The sequence below is a fragment of the Siphateles boraxobius genome, unplaced genomic scaffold (genome assembly GCF_051911475.1).
Source record: "Siphateles boraxobius isolate OS27281-9 unplaced genomic scaffold, OSU_SipBor_1 1, whole genome shotgun sequence".
In the NCBI taxonomy this organism is placed as follows: domain Eukaryota; kingdom Metazoa; phylum Chordata; class Actinopteri; order Cypriniformes; family Leuciscidae; genus Siphateles; species Siphateles boraxobius.
The window spans coordinates 3119462-3140922 of NW_027508699.1; the positions used below are offsets into that span (position 1 = coordinate 3119462).

Genomic DNA, 21461 nt, shown 5'->3' on the forward strand with positions numbered 1-21461 from the left:
GTGTTAGGCATTAGTTTGTTAGAATAGTCAAAAAAGTCGTGTTTGTATTTAAAGCGAAGTGTCTTGTGTTATGTGCTAACAGCTAATACAAATTGAATGTCTTAAACTTCTGATCTAAGTTATCTTGCTAATAAATAAATAGTTTTCTCTATAGTTTGGACATTTAAATAGACCTGATGATCACGGCCCGTCAAATGAACACTGGACGAGTCATTTGCTAGGCCATAAAATAAGTGACTTTCAACATTCCCTATAAATGAATTAATAATTCCTTTTGAGCTGTTTCCCTTACAGTTATCTTACGCACACACTCAACAACAAATAGAGTGCAATAAATAAAACTAAAGTGCCTTGAGTCTTTTTATTACCAATATTTGTAGCATTATACTTGATATTTTCAATGTAAGTTCATTTTGAATGCATTTTGTTAAAATCTAACCTGATGTAATCCTGATGTTCATGTCTGACCTGTTTTAACACTCCCAAAGTTGATCAGAAACACCACCCTCTTACACTTACCAGGAAGAGACTTACTTTCTGTTACACTGACTCTCTTCTCTCTTGACAAAAGCAAAACAACAACAACAACAACAAAAACAGCGATCAATGAAGAAGGAAGAGAAAAACTTTCAGTTAGGATTTTTGCAAAGCTTCTGAACAAACAGCAGATGTTTGTGATTCTTGTGGTATAATTTTAGAAACCATCTTTCAGAAAGTGAAAGTAAAGTTCAGATTGCTGGAGATTAAACATCGAAAATGGCTTCACTATCTGAAGATGATTTTTCTTGTACCGTGTGCTGTGAAATCTTCAAGACTCCTGTTGTTTTATCATGTAGTCACAGTTTCTGTAAAGAGTGTCTTCAAAAGTTCTGGAGAACCAAAGAAACTCAGGAGTGTCCTGTCTGCAGAAGAAGATCCTCAAGAGATGATCCTCCACTTAATCTTGTGTTAAAAAACTTGTGCGAGTCGTTCCGGAAGAAGAGAAATGAGAGGCGTTCATCAGGGTCTGAGGAGCTCTGCAGTTTACACAGTGAGAAACTCAAACTCTTCTGTCTGGAGGACAAACAGCCTGTGTGTGTAGTGTGTATTAACTCGCATAAACACATCAATCACACATTCAGACCCATCAGTGAAGTTATTCCATCACATAAGGTAAGACAGATTTCAAGATGGGGATAAACACTTGTTTAAGATAAAGTATTACACATAAAATCATATTACAGAAATCTCTTGTGTCTGATAAATTTTTATCTTTAAATTACAGGAGGAGCTCATATCAGCACTGAAGTCCTTGCAAGAGAAACTCAAACACATCGAAAACATTAAAGAAGAGTTTGAGAAAACAGTTCAACTCATAAAGGTAATTGCTGATTCTTTTGACATTTATTTACCGAAACACACACACACACGCACGCAAACACACACACACACACACACACACACACAACCACAACCGTTTGTGTCTAATGATGATCAAGCACAGGTGCCTCTGTCAGGTGGTTATTCAGCAGTGTGCAGGACAAATGTGCACTAATCCCATTGGCTAGCGCTCACCTTACCCATTTTCATGTAAGTTACAGTTTTTTTTCGATTGCTAAACGACAGTGAGCACAACTGGAACTACATGTGCAAAACTCTAACTACAGTCTGCACAGCAGCAGTTCATGTGGACCAAACTCTAGTTCGTTTTTCATTGCTTGAACACAGTTTTCAAAACTCTACACACTTATCCCATTACTTTAACCACAACCTGCACAACACTGTGAATTTACAGCACTTTGTTCAAATGCTAACACACTGCTGTCAAAACTGTGAACCACACATTCAAAACAGAATAGATTTCAGTCTTGTGCCTTTCAAACACTGCTGACTGCAATCTCAGCTGAAAATTTAAGCAGGTCTTGTTTGTTATTTGTTCGAATTACAGTATGTACATTTAGTTTCTACCTTTTTTTCCTCATTACTGTAATTCCGTAAATTACAACAGACTATTAAAGCAAATTGCTAATTTTCATTAACCTTAAAGAATTATGTTCTAAAAATTTACAGTTTTTTACAGTCGCTAGGACACATTTCTCAATACTTAGGTCACTTTTCAAAACTCTTCACACAGTGAGCACGACAGAAGTATATGTGGGCTAAACTGTGGATCATTTATCACTGCTTTGGCACAAAATGCATTCAATGACTACATCTTTCAAATTACATTAATTCTTTTCTCACTTCGACACAACAACCACCAAAACTCTGTGTACTTACAGGCCAATTTGCACATGCTTACATACTGTTTTCAAAACTGTTAAACTTATGTTCAAAACAATAACATAATCCAAAACTGAACATGACAGCAATTTGCTACATTTCTACAGTAATATTGTAATGAAATATATTTCGAATCTAAAAATGAAATGCTATAAAAACAATTGGACAATTGGACCAACCACAGCTGATTCCTATTGTATCTGTATCGGTGAATGTTGTGTATACAAATTCTTGTATTTTGTAATTAGTCTGTGCAAAAAACAAAACAAAAAAAAGACAAAATATATTGATTCTGGTCTGATTCATTCCAGTAAAATATATTGGAGTGAATTCTAAACAGTAGAGAGGTGTGCTTGTTTTACAGAAGAAAACATTGTATAATGCTACCTGTTGTTAGTGTTTTTTAGGTCATTGTTTTGTGGGTGACAAAGTGTGTTTGTTGTCTGTCAACCTTTGCTAGTGTGATGGAAGAATATGTTGATTTGAGACATGTATGAAGTGATATGGTAGTTTTAGTGCATTTTGAAAGTGAAATGAACTGCTGTGCCGAGCTGAAAGTTGGTTTGAAGAACTGTGTGAAGAGTTTTGAAAAAGTGACCTAAGTATTGAGAAATGTGTCCTAGCGACTGTAAAAAACTGTAAATAAATCATGTGAAAGAATGTCACTCTTTTCTTTGAAGAAAATATTACTTTGTATGTGGTCACTGAAATTGTTCAAACTGTAAAGATGAAAAGTTTGTATTTTCTGTATTAGTGTTTGATGCCAGTGTTTTTACTCTCAGTGTGTTCTGAGTGACAGTGTGTGTTATCTCAGTGAGGGTTGTGTAGTGTTTTTACTCTCAGTGTGTTCTGAGTGACAGTGTGTGTTATCTCAGTGAGGGTTGTGTAGTGTTTTTACTCTCACTGTGTTCTGAGTGACAGTGTGTGTTATATCAGTGAGGGTTGTGTAGTGTTTTTACTCTCAGTGAGTTCTGAGTGACAGTGTGTGTTTTCTCAGTGAGGGTTGTGTAGTGTTTTTACTCTCAGTGTGTTCTGAGTGACAGTGTGTGTTATATCAGTGAGGGTTGTGTAGTGTTTTTACTCTCAGTGTGTTCTGAGTGACAGTGTGTGTTTTCTCAGTGAGGGTTGTGTAGTGTTTTTACTCTCAGTGTGTTCTGAGTGACAGTGTGTGTTTTCTCAGTGAGGGTTGTGTAGTGTTTTTACTCTCAGTGTGTTCTGAGTGACAGTGTGTGTTATCTCAGTGAGGGTTGTGTAGTGTTTTTACTCTCAGTGTGTTCTGAGTGACAGTGTGTGTTTTCTCAGTGAGGGTTGTGTAGTGTTTTTACTCTCAGTGTGTTCTGAGTGACAGTGTGTGTTATCTCAGTGAGGGTTGTGTAGTGTTTTTACTCTCAGTGTGTTCTGAGTGACAGTGTGTGTTATCTCAGTGAGGGTTGTGTAGTGTTTTTACTCTCAGTGTGTTCTGAGTGACAGTGTGTGTTATCTCAGTGAGGGTTGTGTAGTGTTTTTACTCTCAGTGTGTTCTGAGTGACAGTGTGTGTTATCTCAGTGAGGGTTGTGTAGTGTTTTTACTCTCAGTGTGTTCTGAGTGACAGTGTGTGTTATCTCAGTGAGGGTTGTGTAGTGTTTTTACTCTCAGTGTGTTCTGAGTGACATTGTGTGTTATCTCAGTGAGGGTTGTGTAGTGTTTTTACTCTCAGTGTGTTCTGAGTGACATTGTGTGTTATCTCAGTGAGGGTTGTGTAGTGTTTGGCTGCACTGAGCCTGTTTTGAGCCATGTGTTAAGAGTTGTGTTCATTCAAAAAAAAATCTGTTGAACCAACTTAATTAAATTAAGGAAAGGTTTTCCACGAAATTGAATTATATTTCTCCAACAAAATCGAATTTGTTCGAAATGATTTGTTGTAATCTTGCTGTATGAACTTAAATTAATTTGGTCAAGACTACTAAAATATTTGTGTCATTCCTACTAGATAGAATTTTGTCAAGTTACCCAGATTTATTTTTTGTCCTCCCTAAAATCTCCAACATTATAATTGTAGCTTGTTTGACTCAATAGTTACTTCCAATGATAGTAGCTACTAGCATTCGATTTAATTAAAACATCTTTTCGCATAGTATTATTAGATATGACTTATGCAGGTCTGCAAGTGAGGTTTTATGCATATGGAGTGTATACTGAGTTCCCACAGTCTAAACACAGTCTTCACTCTTCTGCATAATGGTAACCACAAAATTCAAAAACATTACATAAAGTCCTCTTAAGTTTCTAACATAACTGAACATTAAATACTAACATCAACTAACAACATCTTTACATTTACTGAAAAACAAATAAAATAACATTTTAATCCCTAAATTTACCCTCCTAAGCAAAGCATGCTGGGAACTACAGATCCACTGCCAAGTTAGAGGCAAAATTTATTTTTTTGAGTGTTGCTTGGAGTGAGTTGTGCAGGTGATGTGAACTGTTTAGCTCAGGTGACTGTTGGTAGTGCAGACTGTAGTTAGAGTTTTGCACATGTAGCTACAGTTGTGCTCACTGTCATTTAGCAATCGAAAAAAAACTGTAATTAGTTTGTGCGAATGCAGATAATGTGATTCACAAGTTATTTTAGCCATATAATCTTTAAGCCAATAAGGTTAAGCGTATTTGGCATCCTGCTTTAACTCGAGCTTAGATTTACCCCTCTAGTGCTTGGAAGACAAGTATGGTAACGAGATGCATAAATTATGTTGGTGTAGTTGGGGAGATGGAGAGATTCCAAAACAACTGATGCCAGAGCAAGGTGAGAGGCTCAGGATGCAGTTAATTGAAAGATTAGATGGGTCGACTCCTCCTGAAGTTACGTTTCTGAACTTCACTTTATTTTCATGAGCCCAACAACCCGTAAGGACAACAGACACTGAATTGCTGACATTATGCTACTACCTGAGGATTCGATTGATAATGTGTATCTTAACCCTACAGACATAGAACATCTACTACAACAGTACTAGTACTTCAGAAAGTTAAAGCTGTAGTTAACTATCCCACATTTCCCCACTCACTCTTCATGCTGTTCCAGAAAATGTTGTGTGTTTGAGATGATTGAAGTGAATGTGATTTGATTTCAGTCTCAAGCTGAGCACACAGAGCGTCAGATTAAACAGCAGTTTGAGAAGTTTCATCAGTTTCTCAGAGATGAAGAAGAAGCTACAATCACTGCACTGAGGGAGGAAGAGGAGCAGAAGAAGCAGATGATGAATGAAAAGCTGGAGGAGATGAACACACACATCTCAGCTCTTTCACAAACAATCAAAGACATGGAGGAGATGATGAACGCCAATGACGTCTGCTTTATGAAGGTCTGATTTCTGATCATTGATTGATTGATGATTGATTGAGTTCTTTATGATAAATGGTCTGTTTGTTCTGCAGGAGTTTCCAGTCTCAATGGAAAGGTGAGTGATCTGCTGGTGTCTCTGGTCTCTCTGCTTCTGATCCAAAGCCACTGCAGTTCTGATTCCTGAATGTTCCTCCAGAGTCCAGATCTCACAGCCGGATCCACAGATGGCTTCTGGAGCTTTGATTCATGTACCACGTTACTTGGGCAACCTGCCGTTCAGAGTCTGGAAAAAGATGAAGGACATCGTCCAAAACAGTGAGTCTACAGAAGATCTGTGCTGTTAAACACACACACTAGAAATCACACATGATGGACAGGTTTTTCATGATATATTATTTGATATAATATAATAACTATATTATTTCAGTTTGTAGTAAGTAAAGGTCATACTACAGTAGTTGTGGTGTATAATTAATATTATCAACTCTTTTTTTGAGAATATTTCTCATTTCTTCATCTACTCGAGGCCAGAACAAACTCAACAGTGTAAAAGTGAAAAGATTCTTGAATCTCCATTTGTGATTCTTCAGACTGAAACACTGAAGCTCAAATATATTGTTGTGAACTCAAGGAACTTAAATATGTTTTTGAAGTTCCTCAAAGAGTTTCTATTATGATGGTTTTACTAGAGGAACAATTGACGGTCTTTCAAGTGCATGAAGAAAACTATTAATTTTATAATCTCCTCAGAAAGCTGCACCCAATTACAATTATTTTCTTATTATATTAGAACTTAAGAAAAAGTTAAGACTTACCACTTTTCTTATCTGTTTTTTTAAATGTTGTTCTTAAGTCATAACTTAAGAAGAATTCGATATCTTATAAAGAATGTTCTTAAAAATCATTTTTTTATATTTTAAGATTTATTGCTCAGATTTACCTTGAGCAGGATAGTACAATCAGAGAACTTCAAAGCTTTTCATTAATTTGCCCTTAAAATAATATATTTCCATATATTTATGATCAATATATTAAATGGTTTGAATATATTTAAAAAATATTGCATTCAGATATTACAACATATTGAAAAATACCCAAGGAATTGATTTGAAGAAATTTAACTTAGGAACAAACTTTGGTATGTCTTTGTATCGACAACTTTTGTATTAACAATGTCACACACTGTAATAACACACACAACAAAGAAGATGAAGATCCAAGATAGTCTTTAATGGTATCCACAGGTAAATCCTAGCAGAGTCAGGCAAACAAATACAACCATAACATTGAGAAGACCCAACAACACTGAACTGAAACAAGGGACCTTAAATACAGGTGAATACTGAACTGAATAATGAATCACATTAGTGTTCATGACGACAGATTAGACGGTGTAAAAGGAACACAAAGTCCAAACAAACACTCAAAAAAATGATGTGTTGGCTTTACTTAACTTTTTTATGTAAACAGGTTCCACATAACTGGTTTCGTTAAACAAACATAATTTGTTTATGTAACTTCAACATCATGGAAGTTATTTTAAGCGATCCAATGAAACTCTGAGCTGAGTGTTAAATGAACACTGAAGCAGTGTTAAAGTTAATGAGATAATTAAGTGAATAATTGAGTGGCGATTGAGCATTATTAAAGACACCTGATGTTAACAAGCAGAATCACTGAAGGAGAAAACCGGAATTTCACGTCACCATTATGGAGATGAGTGTCTGTTTTAGTTGGGCTCTTGACCCCACATTATTAACTTTAGATTATGTTTGGCTGTTGTACATGAGTTATAACAGCCAGATGATCTTGGTTGTGTTTTAACATAATCTTTATAACACAATAATATGACCTCAATTACTGAACTCATATAGAACTCAATTCTGAGTTAAGGTTATCTTATGGATTATAGCAGCACTACCGTTGTAGAGCATACCATTTTTAGCCTTTTCAATGGAATCCAAATGATCAAAAAAAAAAAAAAATGTTTATTTAGGCACACGCAGACATCAAGAATCAGCCTGTGAATCTCAACAATGGTGACAATTATAAAGCATGTTGCATTGCATTCTGTGTGCCACCAATCAAAACTTATTCATGGCTCCCATCATGCATTGCTACATGAATAAATAATGAAATTATGTTCAGAGGTGATCTGTTTGTCACCATTGCTGAGATTCCTACGCTAAATATTGATGTCTGTGTTGGCCTGCATACAAAAGATTTTTTTGAAGTTTTTATTTTATTTGATCATTTGGATTTCTTTGAAAAGGCTAAAAAAATGATATGCTCTACAACGGCAGTGCTGCAATAATCCATAAGGTAAACTTAACTCAGCATTTGGCTTCTGTATGAGTTCAGTGATTCAGGTCAAACGATTGTGATATAATGATTATGTTAAAACACAACCAACATATATAGATCACATGTTCAAATTGATTATCTGGCTGTTATAACTCATGTACAGCAGCCAGACAAAACATAAAGTCAATAGAACAAACAGTGGCTTCTCAACTACTTTCTCATCTTTCCTCTAATGATCTTTTTGAGCCACTTCAGTCTGGATTTCGGAAACGACACAGCACTGAGACAGCGCTGGTCAAAGTGACTAATGATTTGTTAATGGCTTCTGATTCTGGCCGTCTATCTATACTGATTCTTCTTGATCGTAGTGCCGCTTTTGACACTATAGATCACTCTATTTTAATCAACCGCTTAGAGACCATCTTTGGAGTTTCTGTTTCTGCACTAGAGTGGTTTAAGTCCTAGCTCTCTGGTCGTAAGCAGTTTGTTGTGATGGGTGATTGCAAGTCTGAGGTCGGTGTGGTGCACTCTGGGGTTCCCCAGGGATCAGTTTTGGGCCCGTTACTTTTTAGTATTTACATTTTTCCATTTGGCCAACTTTTAAGAACACTTGGTCTTAACTTTCACTTTTATGCCGATGACACTCAGATCTATATACATTCAAAACCTGATGTCAAAATGCCTGTGTCTTTTCTTTCTCAATGTTTTACTGAGATTAAGAAATGGATGTCTGAAAATTTTCTCTGTCTAAACAGTGATAAGACTGAAGTGATGCTTATTGGTTCACCTCATCAGTTGTGTAAAGCAGAGTCCATAAACTTAAGTGTGGATGGCTCTGCTTTGAAATTGCAAACTAAACTAAAAAATCTGGGGGTGATATTTGACGCCAATTTAACATTTGACCATCATGTTCGTAACACAGTCAAAACATCATTTTTTCATCTCAGAAACATTGCCAAATTACGCTCTATGTTGACTTTCTCTGTGGCTGAAAAGTTAATCAACACTTTTGTTTTTTCACGTATTGATTATTGTAATGCTTTGCTGGCTGGAGTTTCTAAAGCTACCCTAAGTAAATTACAGTTGGTACAAAATTCGGCTGCTAGGGTTCTGACTGGGACCACTGCAAGGGAGCACATCACACCTATCCTGGAAAAATTGCACTGGCTTCCTGTTAGCTTTCGTATTGATTTTAAAATTCTCATGCTCACCTATAAGGCCTTGAATAACTTGGCCCCTCAATATTTGTGTGAGCTCTTAACCCCCTACACTCCTACACGTGCTTTACGATCTTCTGAAGCTGGTCTTTTAACTGTCCAAACAACACGGCTAAAAACTATGGGTGATCGGGCTTTTTCTTCTTTGGCTCCTAAATTGTGGAATTCCCTGCCCTCTGAGATTAGGAATGCAGAATCCCTTAGTGTTTTTAAATCGTCTCTTAAAACTTACTTTTTTAGGGTGGCTTTTATGTGATTCGTGTGATTACTGTGTTTGTTATTATATTGGCTTTCTATTTTTATTGCTTGTTTAGTTTTTACTGCCTAGACTGTTCTGTATCTTTCTAATTTCATTATTTTTATGTAAAGTGCTTTGAGATGCTACTTTTAAAGGCACTATATAAAATAAAGTTTATTATTATTATTATTATATTATAATAGGGCTGGGCGATAAATCGATTTTATCGATTAACTCAAATGTGTAGTTTACGCCGATTTTTTTGAATGAAAATCGGTTTTCTCTTTATCAACTGCCGACGCTCCCATCTGGGCTCCCGTAGTTCCGACCGGGCTCAGCGCTTGCCATGATAGAGATACACAAACAACATGGCAAATGAACAAGACCGCGGCAGCAGAAGCACACCCGCCGAAAACATTTACAAGCTGAATCTGCAGGGCCGCCAACTCTCACGAGTTCACTGTGAGAGACGCACTTTTTACACGCTCTCACGCCACACAACCATTTTCTCACGCAGAGAAACATTCGCGAAGCAACGAGGACACTGACACCGACAGACAAGACAGAGCAGTTACTATCGATATGAAACAGATTCTCAGCTCTCAGATTCTGTCAATTTTATTACAAAATTCAAACAATAAACACCGTTTTGGCGCTTGTAAATGTGACGCTGGCACAATGATTGAAGATGTAATGTAATAAAATCGATCGATCAGGTTATAAAATTCCAAAGGAATTTATATTGAATCAAGATCAGAATCAAATCAAAAGAATTGAAATTGTGAAATTTGTGTTAAGCAATAATAAAAACAGTAGCATACCAGTAAACTTAATAAAATTATGTTTAGTTACCAAGTAATTTGACAATCACCATACACTTATTGTGATGCAAGTTTTTTGTTTTTTTACACATCCCCCCCAATCCCAATCCACCCATTTTATTTTATGTTACATTTTCATTGTTTTCACAGACAGGGCCTGTCCTCTTGTCTTTTTGGCTTGTTGTTTCCGATTGCACTTTAATCGAGATCAAATCCCAGAAGGGAATATTTAAAACAGAATAAAGTTAAAACTCATTTTATCAATGTCTTTGTCATCTGCAGATTGATTTTAAGTAGGGAGAGAAAAAAATCGATTTAAATCGTAAATCGGATTTTTTTTTAGGCCATATCGCCCAACCCTAAAAGTCAATAATGTGGGGGTCAAGAGCCCAACTGAAAACAGACACTCATCTCCATAATGGTGACGTGAAATTCCGGTTTTCTCCTTCAGTGACTCTGCTTGTTAACATCAGGTGTCTTTAATAATGCTCAATCATCACTCAATTATTCACTTAATTATCTCATTAACTTTAACACTGCTTCAGTGTTCATTTAACACTCAGCTCAGAGTTTCATTGGATCGTTTAAAATGACTTCCATGATGTTGAAGTTACATGAACAAATTATGTTTGTTTAACGAAACCCAGTTATGTGGAACCAGTGGAACCTGTTTACATAAAAAAGTTAAGTAAAGCCAACACAGAATTTTTTTGAGTGAAGGGAAACTGTTACAGTATGCCCCCTCCCGGAGGGCACGAAGGCGCCATGCCTGAAAGGATAAGAGAAAGCGGGTTGAGTGCTCTGAGGGAAGACGAGGAGATGGTAAAGGTTTGGAGAGGAGTGGGCGAAGGGATGGTGAGTCAGAATAAGGCTTTAGTCGAGGGCGAAGATCCGGGAGGGGGATGGATAACAAGACAGTCAACGGTGGTGAGGATTGTGGATGAATCCAAGGGATGGCCTTGAACAGGGGCGTGCGGATGGAGACTCAGGCTTGAGGGAGGAGCCATGGTGTGAAGATATTTAACTGTAGATTTGAAAATCATGCTTTCCCCATTTTTGTTGAATCACGGAAGCTACACCAGTTACTTTGCCAAGAGATTTCTATTTATTATGTATCATGTGTCAGACAGAGAGAAACAGGCATATAAGATTAAGGCTACAGGTGAGGAGGTCTTCATTCTAGATTTCTCTGTTCCTCATTTCTCTATTCTCTCACCCCATCGTATCAGCTGTAAATGGTTCCTTGGTGTTTCTCCTCCCTCACCCCTCATCTCCATGTTTCTCCTTCCTCTCACCCCGTCATGCCTTTATGTTTCTCTGAAGTGGTACAGTAAGGATTGAGCTTATATACACAACTGAGTGACTTCAACTTCCTTGTAAGGTAATAAAAAAATGTTGCTTATGTTTAAAAATGAAACGTATCCCTCATGCTTACACATGGTACAATCCACTGTACCTCTCTGTATACATTAATGGTACTTTTACATCAGTTGAAACATTCCTTTCCTTTTAAAGAACATGTACACATTTAATGTTTCATCATTATCATATGTTTCATCACTGAACATCTCTGCTCAGTGAACATTACATTGCACACATACCTCTAAGCAAAATATAACTCATCCCCTATCTCTGCTCAGCACACATGAACAACATACTGACTTCACAAAATACATAATGAAATTAGTATGAAAATTAATAAGGAAAAATAATACAAACAAATAACATTAAACAGTAAGATTTTAGTCTTCACAACGTCACCTTGGACTGTAGACGAGGTGGAGAGCCACGGGCTCCAACATCACGGCCAAGGTGTTCTCTCCGTTTGCGGTGGGCACATACTGTAGCTCCTACCAGCAGGGTAGTAACTGGCTGGGCACTGGGTTGGGAGTGGGCCTGGCGTTGTCATCCACTGCTCCAATGGTCAGCGTTGATCCGTATGAATCCAGCACCCCCTTCCTAAACAGCTGTGCTTTCGTTACGGTGTTCTGGCAGGTGTACAAGAACAAGCACAAACAAGAAAAAGAAAAAAGAAAACTTTCGCCTCTTATCTAATCTTGGTCAGGTTTTCTGTCACACACTGACTGTAGTACCACACACACGATGAAGAAGATGAAGATCCAAGACCGTCTTTAATAGTATCCACAGGAAAATCCTAACAGAGGCAGGCAAGCAAACACAATCATAACATTGACGAGTTACGGCCACCATTCCAGAGTCTCCGGCCGTCATGGCTACAGTTCCAGAGTCTCGTCCCAAGATGGTCGCCACACCTGAGTCTCATCCAAAGATGGTCACCTGAGTCTTCAGCCCCTGACCAGGGACCAGTTATGGCCCCAGCCCCTGAGCACAGCCCAGAGAGCACAGCCATAGTTCCGTCCAAGACAATTTTGGGAGGGGGATACCCATGAACAGCCAAGGAGGCCATCCCTGCACTGCCTGCTCCTCCCTGTCCACCTGTTCTGCCTGATCCAGAATGTGCTAGGTCCTTGATCCTCCTCAGTCTAGCCCTCCATCCCTCCCCCTGTTCCGCCTCTGTTCCCTCCTGGACTGTTGTTTCCTGTGGAGCAGGAGTCTTGTGCCATGTTTTGTAGTTCTTTGTTGTTTTTCATGTTGTTTGGTCTCCCCAGGTGTGTCTCTTGGTTCCCCTCTTGTGTTCTCATGTCAATTTAACATGCCCCCTTGTTATCTTGTTGAAGCTTGTCTTGTCTTGTGTATAAATAGCCCTTGTGTTTTACCTGTGTTTGTGAGTCGTTAAATGTTTGCTTGTATCCTTGGTAATCTTGTCTGTCCCCCCCGCTCCCTGTGTTTTCAACTTTGTGAATTATTTTAATAAATCTCTAACTGCATTTGGATCTGCTTCTCACCCTGCTCCTTTGCTTGCCTGAATGCCCACTTGTTACAATGGCACTCCGTCCCCTGAGATAAATATTTCACAAACCTCCCTCCTCATTAAAGGAATTCAATGATTCCACACCAGAAAACCCATAACATTAGACATTCTCACAAAATGTTTTTACCGCCCCCACACTCAATGCTATGTTTATTTGAACCTTTTTTGGTTTTCTTAGATGCTCTGAACTCACTATCACATCACATCACATCAAAAAGACCTACCAAACCCTACTCGGCTTACTAGCCCACACTGGTCGAGCAACTGCTTTCTTTATGCTTTCTCTTTCGACTGCTGGCAAGGTTTACCCAACCAATGCCGTTATGTATTGATCTCCCAGCGGATGCTGCGAGAGCCCTCCCGAGTTGAGCAAACATGACTTTATCTGTCCGACGAGGCTTATCCTTCCTATGCCGTGAATATTGAACTCCCGTCGAATGCTGTGAGAGCCTCTTGGCTGAGCCACCTTGACTTTCTCTTGCTTTGCCTTTCTCAGACAGTGCATTTCATCTGGTTGGGTGGCTAAAATCACGCTCCCCCTCATTGATCGGCCGGTAGGGCCCAACGTTCCGATCATTAGCCCTGCTCCCATCGAAGGTTGCATGGACCATCCCGGTCAAATGACTAGGCTTCTTCCAGAAATGCCAGTCTGCCAAATTTCTGCTCTCATTTTGAGGGGTATTTTAGTCTATCCATCTGCTGACTGTCCTTTGCTCATTTGCTTTTTGGGGGGAGTACTCTGGCTTCAGCCCAAATTCCGAGCTCAGAGCCCTCCCCTTGGACAGCAAGCCACATACGCATAACCTTTACTCTAATTTAATTTAATTATATGGAATTATGAACTTTTGAAATTATGTTTTATTAACAAAGTTTGGGAGGAGCATGTTCAGATAATTAACCTAATTAACATGGGAGGAGCTCATTCAATTAATCAACTCCATAAGCGAGATAAAAGGGTATACAGCAGATTTTGCTTCTGTTCCATGAAATTTTTCAAGCATTCCTCCACCACCCCATCTCCTCACTTGTAACTATTCCTATCCCAACCTGGGATGGAAGGAGTACTCTGGGTTTGGCCCAAATTCAAAGCTCAGAGCCCTCCCCTCAGGCAGCACGCCAAATACCCATAACCTCTATTCTATTTAATTATATGTAAGTGTGAACTTGGGAAATAGTTATCATTAATATATGGAGATATATTTTTTATCTCCATAAGGGATAGAAGAAACCATTTCTTAAGATGTTTTTGTTGGTATATTTGAGAACCTAATAATTTTTCAAGCATAGCATTTCATGAATCAATCAATTTTGAAAGGGTTTCTAGAAGTGCTTCCTCATGTATCTTAATTTTTCCATGTTTCAGAAATGCGATGAGGGTCTGTTCAGATAGTGATGTGTTTACCAGAAGAACCTGCTTCAGTTACTCACACCACAGAGATTTAATACATCTTAAAATATTAAAATGATTGCTTATTCAATACTAATCCAAACCAATCAGACAGTAACAAAGTATTTAAAACAAATATACACACACATTAAGACCCAGTTTAATGAACATGATCAGATGCTGAACATAATTTTTACTGATAGAGTTTTTCATCTCTACAGCTCTTATTGTTTGATTGTGATTTAAACTTTTACAAAATATCAGTTTCTCTTGATGAGACACACGTTTGAATCACACATTTGATGTTTGTCGCTGATGCCATTACACACCGATGATACAAATTAGTGTGAAACTAAAAACACTGACAGTGATTAGAGGAAAATGTATGATGTGTTTGATCAATAGGACGAGTGTCATAATTCAAAATAATATGTGTACGGTTTCACTCTTGATCATTATATGAAGATCAGAATAAATGCAGCTGTTGATTGTGTCTCATCAGCTCCTGTGACTCTGGATCCAAACACTGCAAATCCACGTCTCGTCCTGTCTGATGATCTGACCGGTGTGAGATGGAGTGAGAACAAACAACCACTTCCTGATAATCCAGAGAGATTTGATATCTATGAGTGTATTCTGGGTTCAGAAGGTTTTAACTCAGGAACACACTGCTGGGATGTGGAGGTTAAAGAGAGTTCAGCCTGGAGTCTTGGAGTAACTTCAGAATCAAACCCGAGGAAGGGATGGGATTTCTATAACACTGATATCTGTTGGGTGCAGTACGGACTGGGTGAGCGGTTTGGCTTTCCTGTTGAACAGGATCTTGAGTGTGTGAGAGTTGATCTAGACTATGACAGAGGAACGGTGTCATTCTCTGACCCAGTAACTAACAAACATCTACACACATTCACAACCATCTTCACTGACACAGTTTTTCCATTCTTCTATACTCTTTACCCTCTAACAATCTTACCAGTCAACAGTCAACAGGAGTAAATTTTACACCTGTACTGTAGGTCTGGATCGAGCTGCTTTCATCTTTTACAGTCATCATGTTTCCAATATTTGTATGTGTAAATCTTCTCAGAAATGCCCTTAAAGGGCACAAATGAAAATTCTGTCATCAATTACTCACTCTCCAAACCAGTTTTTTTTTCTGAGTTTATTTTTTCTGTTGAACATTAAAAAAGATATTTTGAAGAATGGCGGTAATGGCTGGTTCTCATTGACTTCCATGGTATTTTTTCCATACAATCTGGTCAATGGGAATCAGAAACTGCTTGGTTACTGTGGCAGGACGAGGCAGAGGGCAGTTATTGATAATGAGCGTCAAATGCACGACACACCGGCCTCGTATCTCACGAGGAGCTACGGAAGCGTAGGACAATGAGAGAGTACCAGGCCTGGATTTATGTTGTTTTGTTTGTGTGTGTGAGGCAGTTGTCCATGAGGGGCTGCCGCTTTTACTTAGGTTTGTGTTTGTTTTATTATTAAACTGTTCTACGTTTGTCGGTTTCCGCCTCCTTCCCACAACATTTAACCTTGCTACAGTTACGTCCTACTCTTCAAAATATATTTTGTGTTCAGCAGAAGAAAGAAACTCACAGGTTTAGAATGACATGAGGGTGAATAAATGATGACAGAATTTTCATTGTTGGGAGAACGATCCCTTTAACTAGTTTGTACACCAATATAAATTGGGCCTACAAAACTATTTTTTTAAACTAACTAAAATTTATTTTTGGTGATGAAACAGAAAAGCATCATTATTTGCTCATCACACAATTTCCTATAATAGTCTTTATGAAGTTAGATTCATAGAGTTTCTAGTTATCTTGCATGTTTTGATCACTACATCATTCCCATACTTCCATTTGTGTGATTTAAGAGTTTTCATGATATTAGTATTATTTTAAAATGCGGTAACAATAAAGTACAAAAAGGTGCGTCCAAACTTTTGGCTGTATATTTCAAACATGAAGATTGACTTGCAGAAAGTGACAGACAGTGTCAGTCATGTTGAGCTGGTGTGGATCCACTCTCTTGGAAAAGGCTGAATATGAGGAGGAGGATGTTAAGCAAACTGTTGCTTTGAGTGATGGGTGGCAGGAAGTGTGGGTGACAGTCTCTGCTCTGTTGCTCCTTCCATTTACATACTGGATCTGCCCTGAAGCCACGTCCACCAGTCGTTCCAGTGTCGTTTTGTGGTTTGTTCCCTCTTCCTGTGTGTTATTTCCAAACTCTGTAACCACTGGCTGAGGTTTGACAGCTCGTCTCTGAATTTTACACGATTATTTTTGTTTTTTCTCGTCAGCTTTGGTGTCTGTCCCCTCCAAACTTTTTCAAACAAGTACTCTACCTTTTCAGTCCTAATTCCTGTGTCTCTGCCACGGGTCGTCTTTGTAGCATTTAGTCGTCCGGCATGATGCCAGCACTAAATGCTGACCGTTTGCGGCTGTTTATTCATGGTTATCTCATCATCTTTTTGAGGGTTTGTACATACAATTTTGGGTAATGGCCTGTCTTGTGTGTGAATGCATTTGAGTCCGTTTAAGGGTGTTTAAGCTCTACCTGTTAACAGGTCGGAAGGGTCAACAGATTGACCCTGATGTGTTTTGGGTCATGTTTAAGACTGAACCCATGTGATGATGGGGTGGCAAACTAGTAGATAGACCCGTCAGACCCACCGTACGGAAGAGCGGAGCGGACAGGAGTTTTAAACCTTTTGATGCTTCCTGCGTCCTCGCTAGTTTTGATGATGATCCCGAACAGAGATCAATGTTTTCAACTCCACAAAAGCCACGTTCACAGATTCAAATAATTTTGATTCAAATAAAAAGGGGTTCTCAATCACGCTAAAACCTCAAATGATAGGTTTAGCCTGTTGGGTCATTTTATTGGTGTTAGTGTACATTCAGTTTGGTTTCGTTTACTGTGTTCTGTCCCTGTTTTGCCTGCCTGTGTGCCCTAATTAGTTTCCTTGGTTGTTAATTAGTTCCCCTCACCTGTTTCTGTTCAGTTGATTACCTTCCCTGAGTAATTAGGCCCTCAGTTTGCTTTGGTTCATTGTCCGGTATTGTTTTTGCTTTGTGTTCATTAGTTTGCTCCTGCAATCTTTTTTAAGTTACTTTGTAGATTAATAAAGAAGTGTTTATTTGGATTCTCCTGTGTCATGTGATTATTAGTGCCACAGAGTGAAAATTGGGTTATTTGTAAGATGTTTTACCCAGTTGCTGGTTAAACAACACAGAAATGGTTGTTTTTAACCAAGCAATTTTTAGGGTGATGTTTAGAAAAAAAAGTGTAAAAATAAAGAAATAATACAAACTAAGATTATTAATTAATAACACATTAATTAAATAAATAAACATTAAAGTAAACATAAAAATAAATAAAACATTAAGGAAAAATAAATAAAATAAATAAATAAATACAGTATAACATTACAAAATGAATATATTTGCCAAAAAATATTTAGACAAATTAATAACACATTTTTTTATAGTATAAAACGGGTCTTTATACATGAAATTACATGTCTTTCAATTTTTAGGATGGGGGTCTGTCACACGAGGATTATCATGTTTGGCCTCTAAAAGATTTAAAAATTATTCCATAAATTATCATTTAAAAATAGATTTCTAAATTATTTTGGAAGCAACACCCCACATAGCATTTTTTCTGGCCTAGCTCTGGATTCAGCTCTGGATTCAGCTCTGGAAAGATCTGGATTCAAAACAAAGGGCCAAACTAAGTCTCAGCTAATTAGGCTTCTAACCTATTACTGGCCCTGCACTGGGTCTGAATAGGTTTTAGTGTTGGTATTTAGATCTCTCAAGATCTCAGCATTTTCACTTATTATAATCCAGACTTTATTTCTCTCATACTAAGGTTCTTATTGAGAATTAACAGAGGTTTAGATGTTGATGTTTTATTGAACTTTTTTTTATGCCAATCCTCCTGCAGAAATGTATGTTCTGCTATGATACTCTGAAAGATTTTATGAAGTCATTATGCATAAAATATTTTGACATGGTCATGTATACTCACACAGACATCAAGAATCAGCATATGAATCTCAACAATGGTGACAATAAAAAAAAAATCAGATCAACTCTGAGGGGCGGTTTCCTGGACAGAGATTAAAACTAGTCCTAGACTTAAATGGCTCTTTAAACCAGATTAACAGAAATCTGCTTTCTCTGTCATGGCTTTAAATAGTCCTAGATTTAGTTTAGTCCAGAGTTTAATAAACTGATTTCCTGGAGGAAGATTAGAGTTACCCCAGGACTAGGGTAGGAGGTCAGGAGGCAGGTTTAACTTCAGATTAACATTGTGTTTCAAAGAAGACACATGTATTACTAGTATATATATATATTAATGGCACCCCTGGTAAATATGATCAAAAATGGCTGTAAAAAATGTATTTACATTTCTTTTCTTTTATTCCATAGCTGATGTGTGCAGTTTATGTAGCTTGCTTAAAAATAGTTTTCTCTTGTTTAGTAAACTTTTTTTGATTGCAGTATTTTTCTGATGCCATTGTTTTCCTTGTATTTGCTTCTCTCAGTTCCATGCAATTTTTTGCTTTTCTTGGTTCATTCCATGTTTTATAGGCAACCTCTGTCATGCTAATTCAGATTAGTACAGTTATTTTTAAATTAATCTGGTTTATTTTATTTCAGGACTCCATAGTCTGTAGGTGTAACTAATCTGTACTTAATCTGTGCTAAAAAAAAAAAAAAATCTTTTTAAAATCACGATTAACTATTCTAGATTAAGGCCTACTCCTGTCTTAATTTAAACCCTGTCAGAGAAACCGCCCATGAATATCACAAAACAAGCTAATAAAGTCACAAAAAAGCTTTCTTGATTGTCACCATTGTTGAGATTCATATGTTGATTCTTGATTTCTCTGCATGCCTACATTTGAAAATGAATTAAGGTTGATTAGAACGCTACATTTCCATTTTTCACCACAGATTTACATAGGAGAATATGTGGGGCGCTGTAGAGCTGGGGAGGCTTCTGCTTATTATCATAAATACATGCTTAAATTGAGGTAGCGGTACGAAGATGGTGAGTTGAGCAGTTGTGTTTTCTGAAGCTTGTTATAGTTGTTCACAAAAGTTTGTCTGAAGTAAGTAACTCCAACTGACTTGTCACGTGATGACTTCACAAAAACTAATTAAACCTGCTAAACTAAAACTAGACCCCAAAGGAAAAGATCTGTAGCCTAATGTTGAAAAGAAAGTTGAGGCTAGGGAAACGGTACACGACTACGCAATGGAGGTCACGTAAACAGCAAAAGAGGACACGGTGAGGCCTCTCTTCCTGCAACGCCAAGGAAAAATCCTGCGGGAAAAAAGGTCAAGCCTAAAGCGGACAGTGAGAAGGTGGAAATCTCCAACGAAACCATTTTGGGGGCAATTTTAAAACTTGAAAGGAGGGTGGATGAGAAGCTGGCGGAGTTAAGCGAGCAAACTAAGCAAAGCAGCGCCATGATTGCAAGCTTAACAAAGGCGATTCAATTCAACACAGAAGAGGTAAATGAGTGCAAGAAAAGAGTCAAGGACTTGGAGATTCAAAATGAGCTTCTTCGCAAGGATAATGATGATCTTAAGGAGAGGGTGAGAGAACAGGAAAGATATAGAATGAGATGGTGTATTCGTATCAAAGGCATTGAAGAAAAAAAAGATGAAGATATCAGATCACATGTCATCCAGATTCTCAGCAAATTTGCACCTGAGATTGAGGGAAAGATGGAAGAGGCTGTTGACATTGTTCATAGGCTGGGAAGAAGGATAGACAATAAAAACAGGAATGTCATCGTGCTGTTCACTCAAACACGGGTGAAGGATGAAATATGGCGTTGAAGCAAAAACTCTCCTATTTGTGAGACGGAAGGAGTTCGTTTCGCGGAGATGCTTCCTCGAGAGGATTTGGAAGACAGATGAAAGCTTTGGCCTCAAATTGAGCAAGCAAGGAGGGCAGGAAAGGTTGCGTTCTTTCGTGGTCCATATGGCTTCATTGAAGGACGATGGATCGACGTTGACGGGTGAAATTATACATTTTAGTTTCAATCAGGTATCTTAGTTGGAAACTTTTCAATAGGACACTAGAGCTCTATTTGAAAGTCGCGGTTCATACAGTGACTGAGTGAGCTCACAAGTGGTTCGATTTTTGGTTTTATAGTTCTCTAATTTTCGTTTTTGTTTGTTCTAGTGTAATGATTAAGGACAAAATAATCTTCGGTTCTTTGAATGTTAGGGGCTTAAAGGACATTGTTACAAGGAAACAGTTTTTTTATTTTGTAAAGGGCAGAAAGCTAATTGTGTGTTTCTACAAGAGACTCATCCTTCGGACTCGGATGCATCTTTCTGGACTAATCAATGGGGGGAGAAGATTTTTTTCAGCCATGGGTCTAACCGTTCTGGAGGAGTGGCAATATGTTTCAACAAATGTCCTGGGGAAGTCATCATTCATAAATCTGATGGAAGTGGTCACTGGTTGATGGTGATACTGAAAATTGATGGTATTTTTTTCATTCTAATTAATATTTATGGATTTAATAATGCAGCACAAAACCAGAAATTATTAGAAGATATTTCTAATATGATCCCCGAAACTAAAGTGAGGTACCCATCTGATAATGTTTTAATAGGAGGGGACTGGAATTTGGTTCCTGACGAGTGGAAAGATAGATGGCCTCCCAGACTTAACAAGGGGCGGCTTAATGCTAGTGTTGATTTTTGGATGACAGAAAATAATTTGAGTTATGTTTGGCGATATTTAAATCCTGAGGTTGAATGCTTTTCATGGTTTAACCCAAATGGGGAGAGCAAATCTAGAATTGATTATTGGATGGTCAGCGACAACATTTTAAAATATGCTGTAAAATCTACAATTTCTAAAGCTCCGTTAACGGATCATTGTTTCATAGATCTCGTTTTAGAACCCACAACTAAGCAATTTAGAAACAAAGGATACTGGAAGTTCAATGCCTTCCTTTT

At 37.9% G+C, this 21461-nt stretch overlaps 1 protein-coding gene across 1 annotated transcript; it reads left to right on the top strand.

The window, feature by feature from the left end:
* Window positions 1-511: 511 nt before the first annotated feature.
* LOC143749306 (zinc-binding protein A33-like) lies at window positions 512-17608 on the top strand. Its single transcript, XM_077241869.1, has 6 exons — window positions 512-1152; window positions 1265-1360; window positions 5377-5607; window positions 5681-5703; window positions 5785-5903; window positions 14951-17608. Exons 1-6 carry the CDS (start codon window positions 757-759, stop codon window positions 15442-15444), a joined length of 1359 nt encoding a protein of 452 aa, XP_077097984.1. The 5' UTR covers window positions 512-756; the 3' UTR covers window positions 15445-17608.
* The last annotated feature ends 3853 nt before the right edge of the window (window positions 17609-21461 follow it).

What these genes read in the sequence shown, in the direction of transcription:
- LOC143749306 (XM_077241869.1), top strand. Translation starts at nt 757, where the DNA reads ATGGCTTCACTATCTGAAGATGATTTTTCTTGTACCGTGTGCTGTGAA. An exon ending in AAGTTATTCCATCACATAAG is followed by an intron (nt 1,153 to 1,264) that starts GTAAGACAGATT and finishes TTTAAATTACAG; the next exon opens with GAGGAGCTCATATCAGCACT. An exon ending in GAAGGACATCGTCCAAAACA is followed by an intron (nt 5,904 to 14,950) that starts GTGAGTCTACAG and finishes GTGTCTCATCAG; the next exon opens with CTCCTGTGACTCTGGATCCA.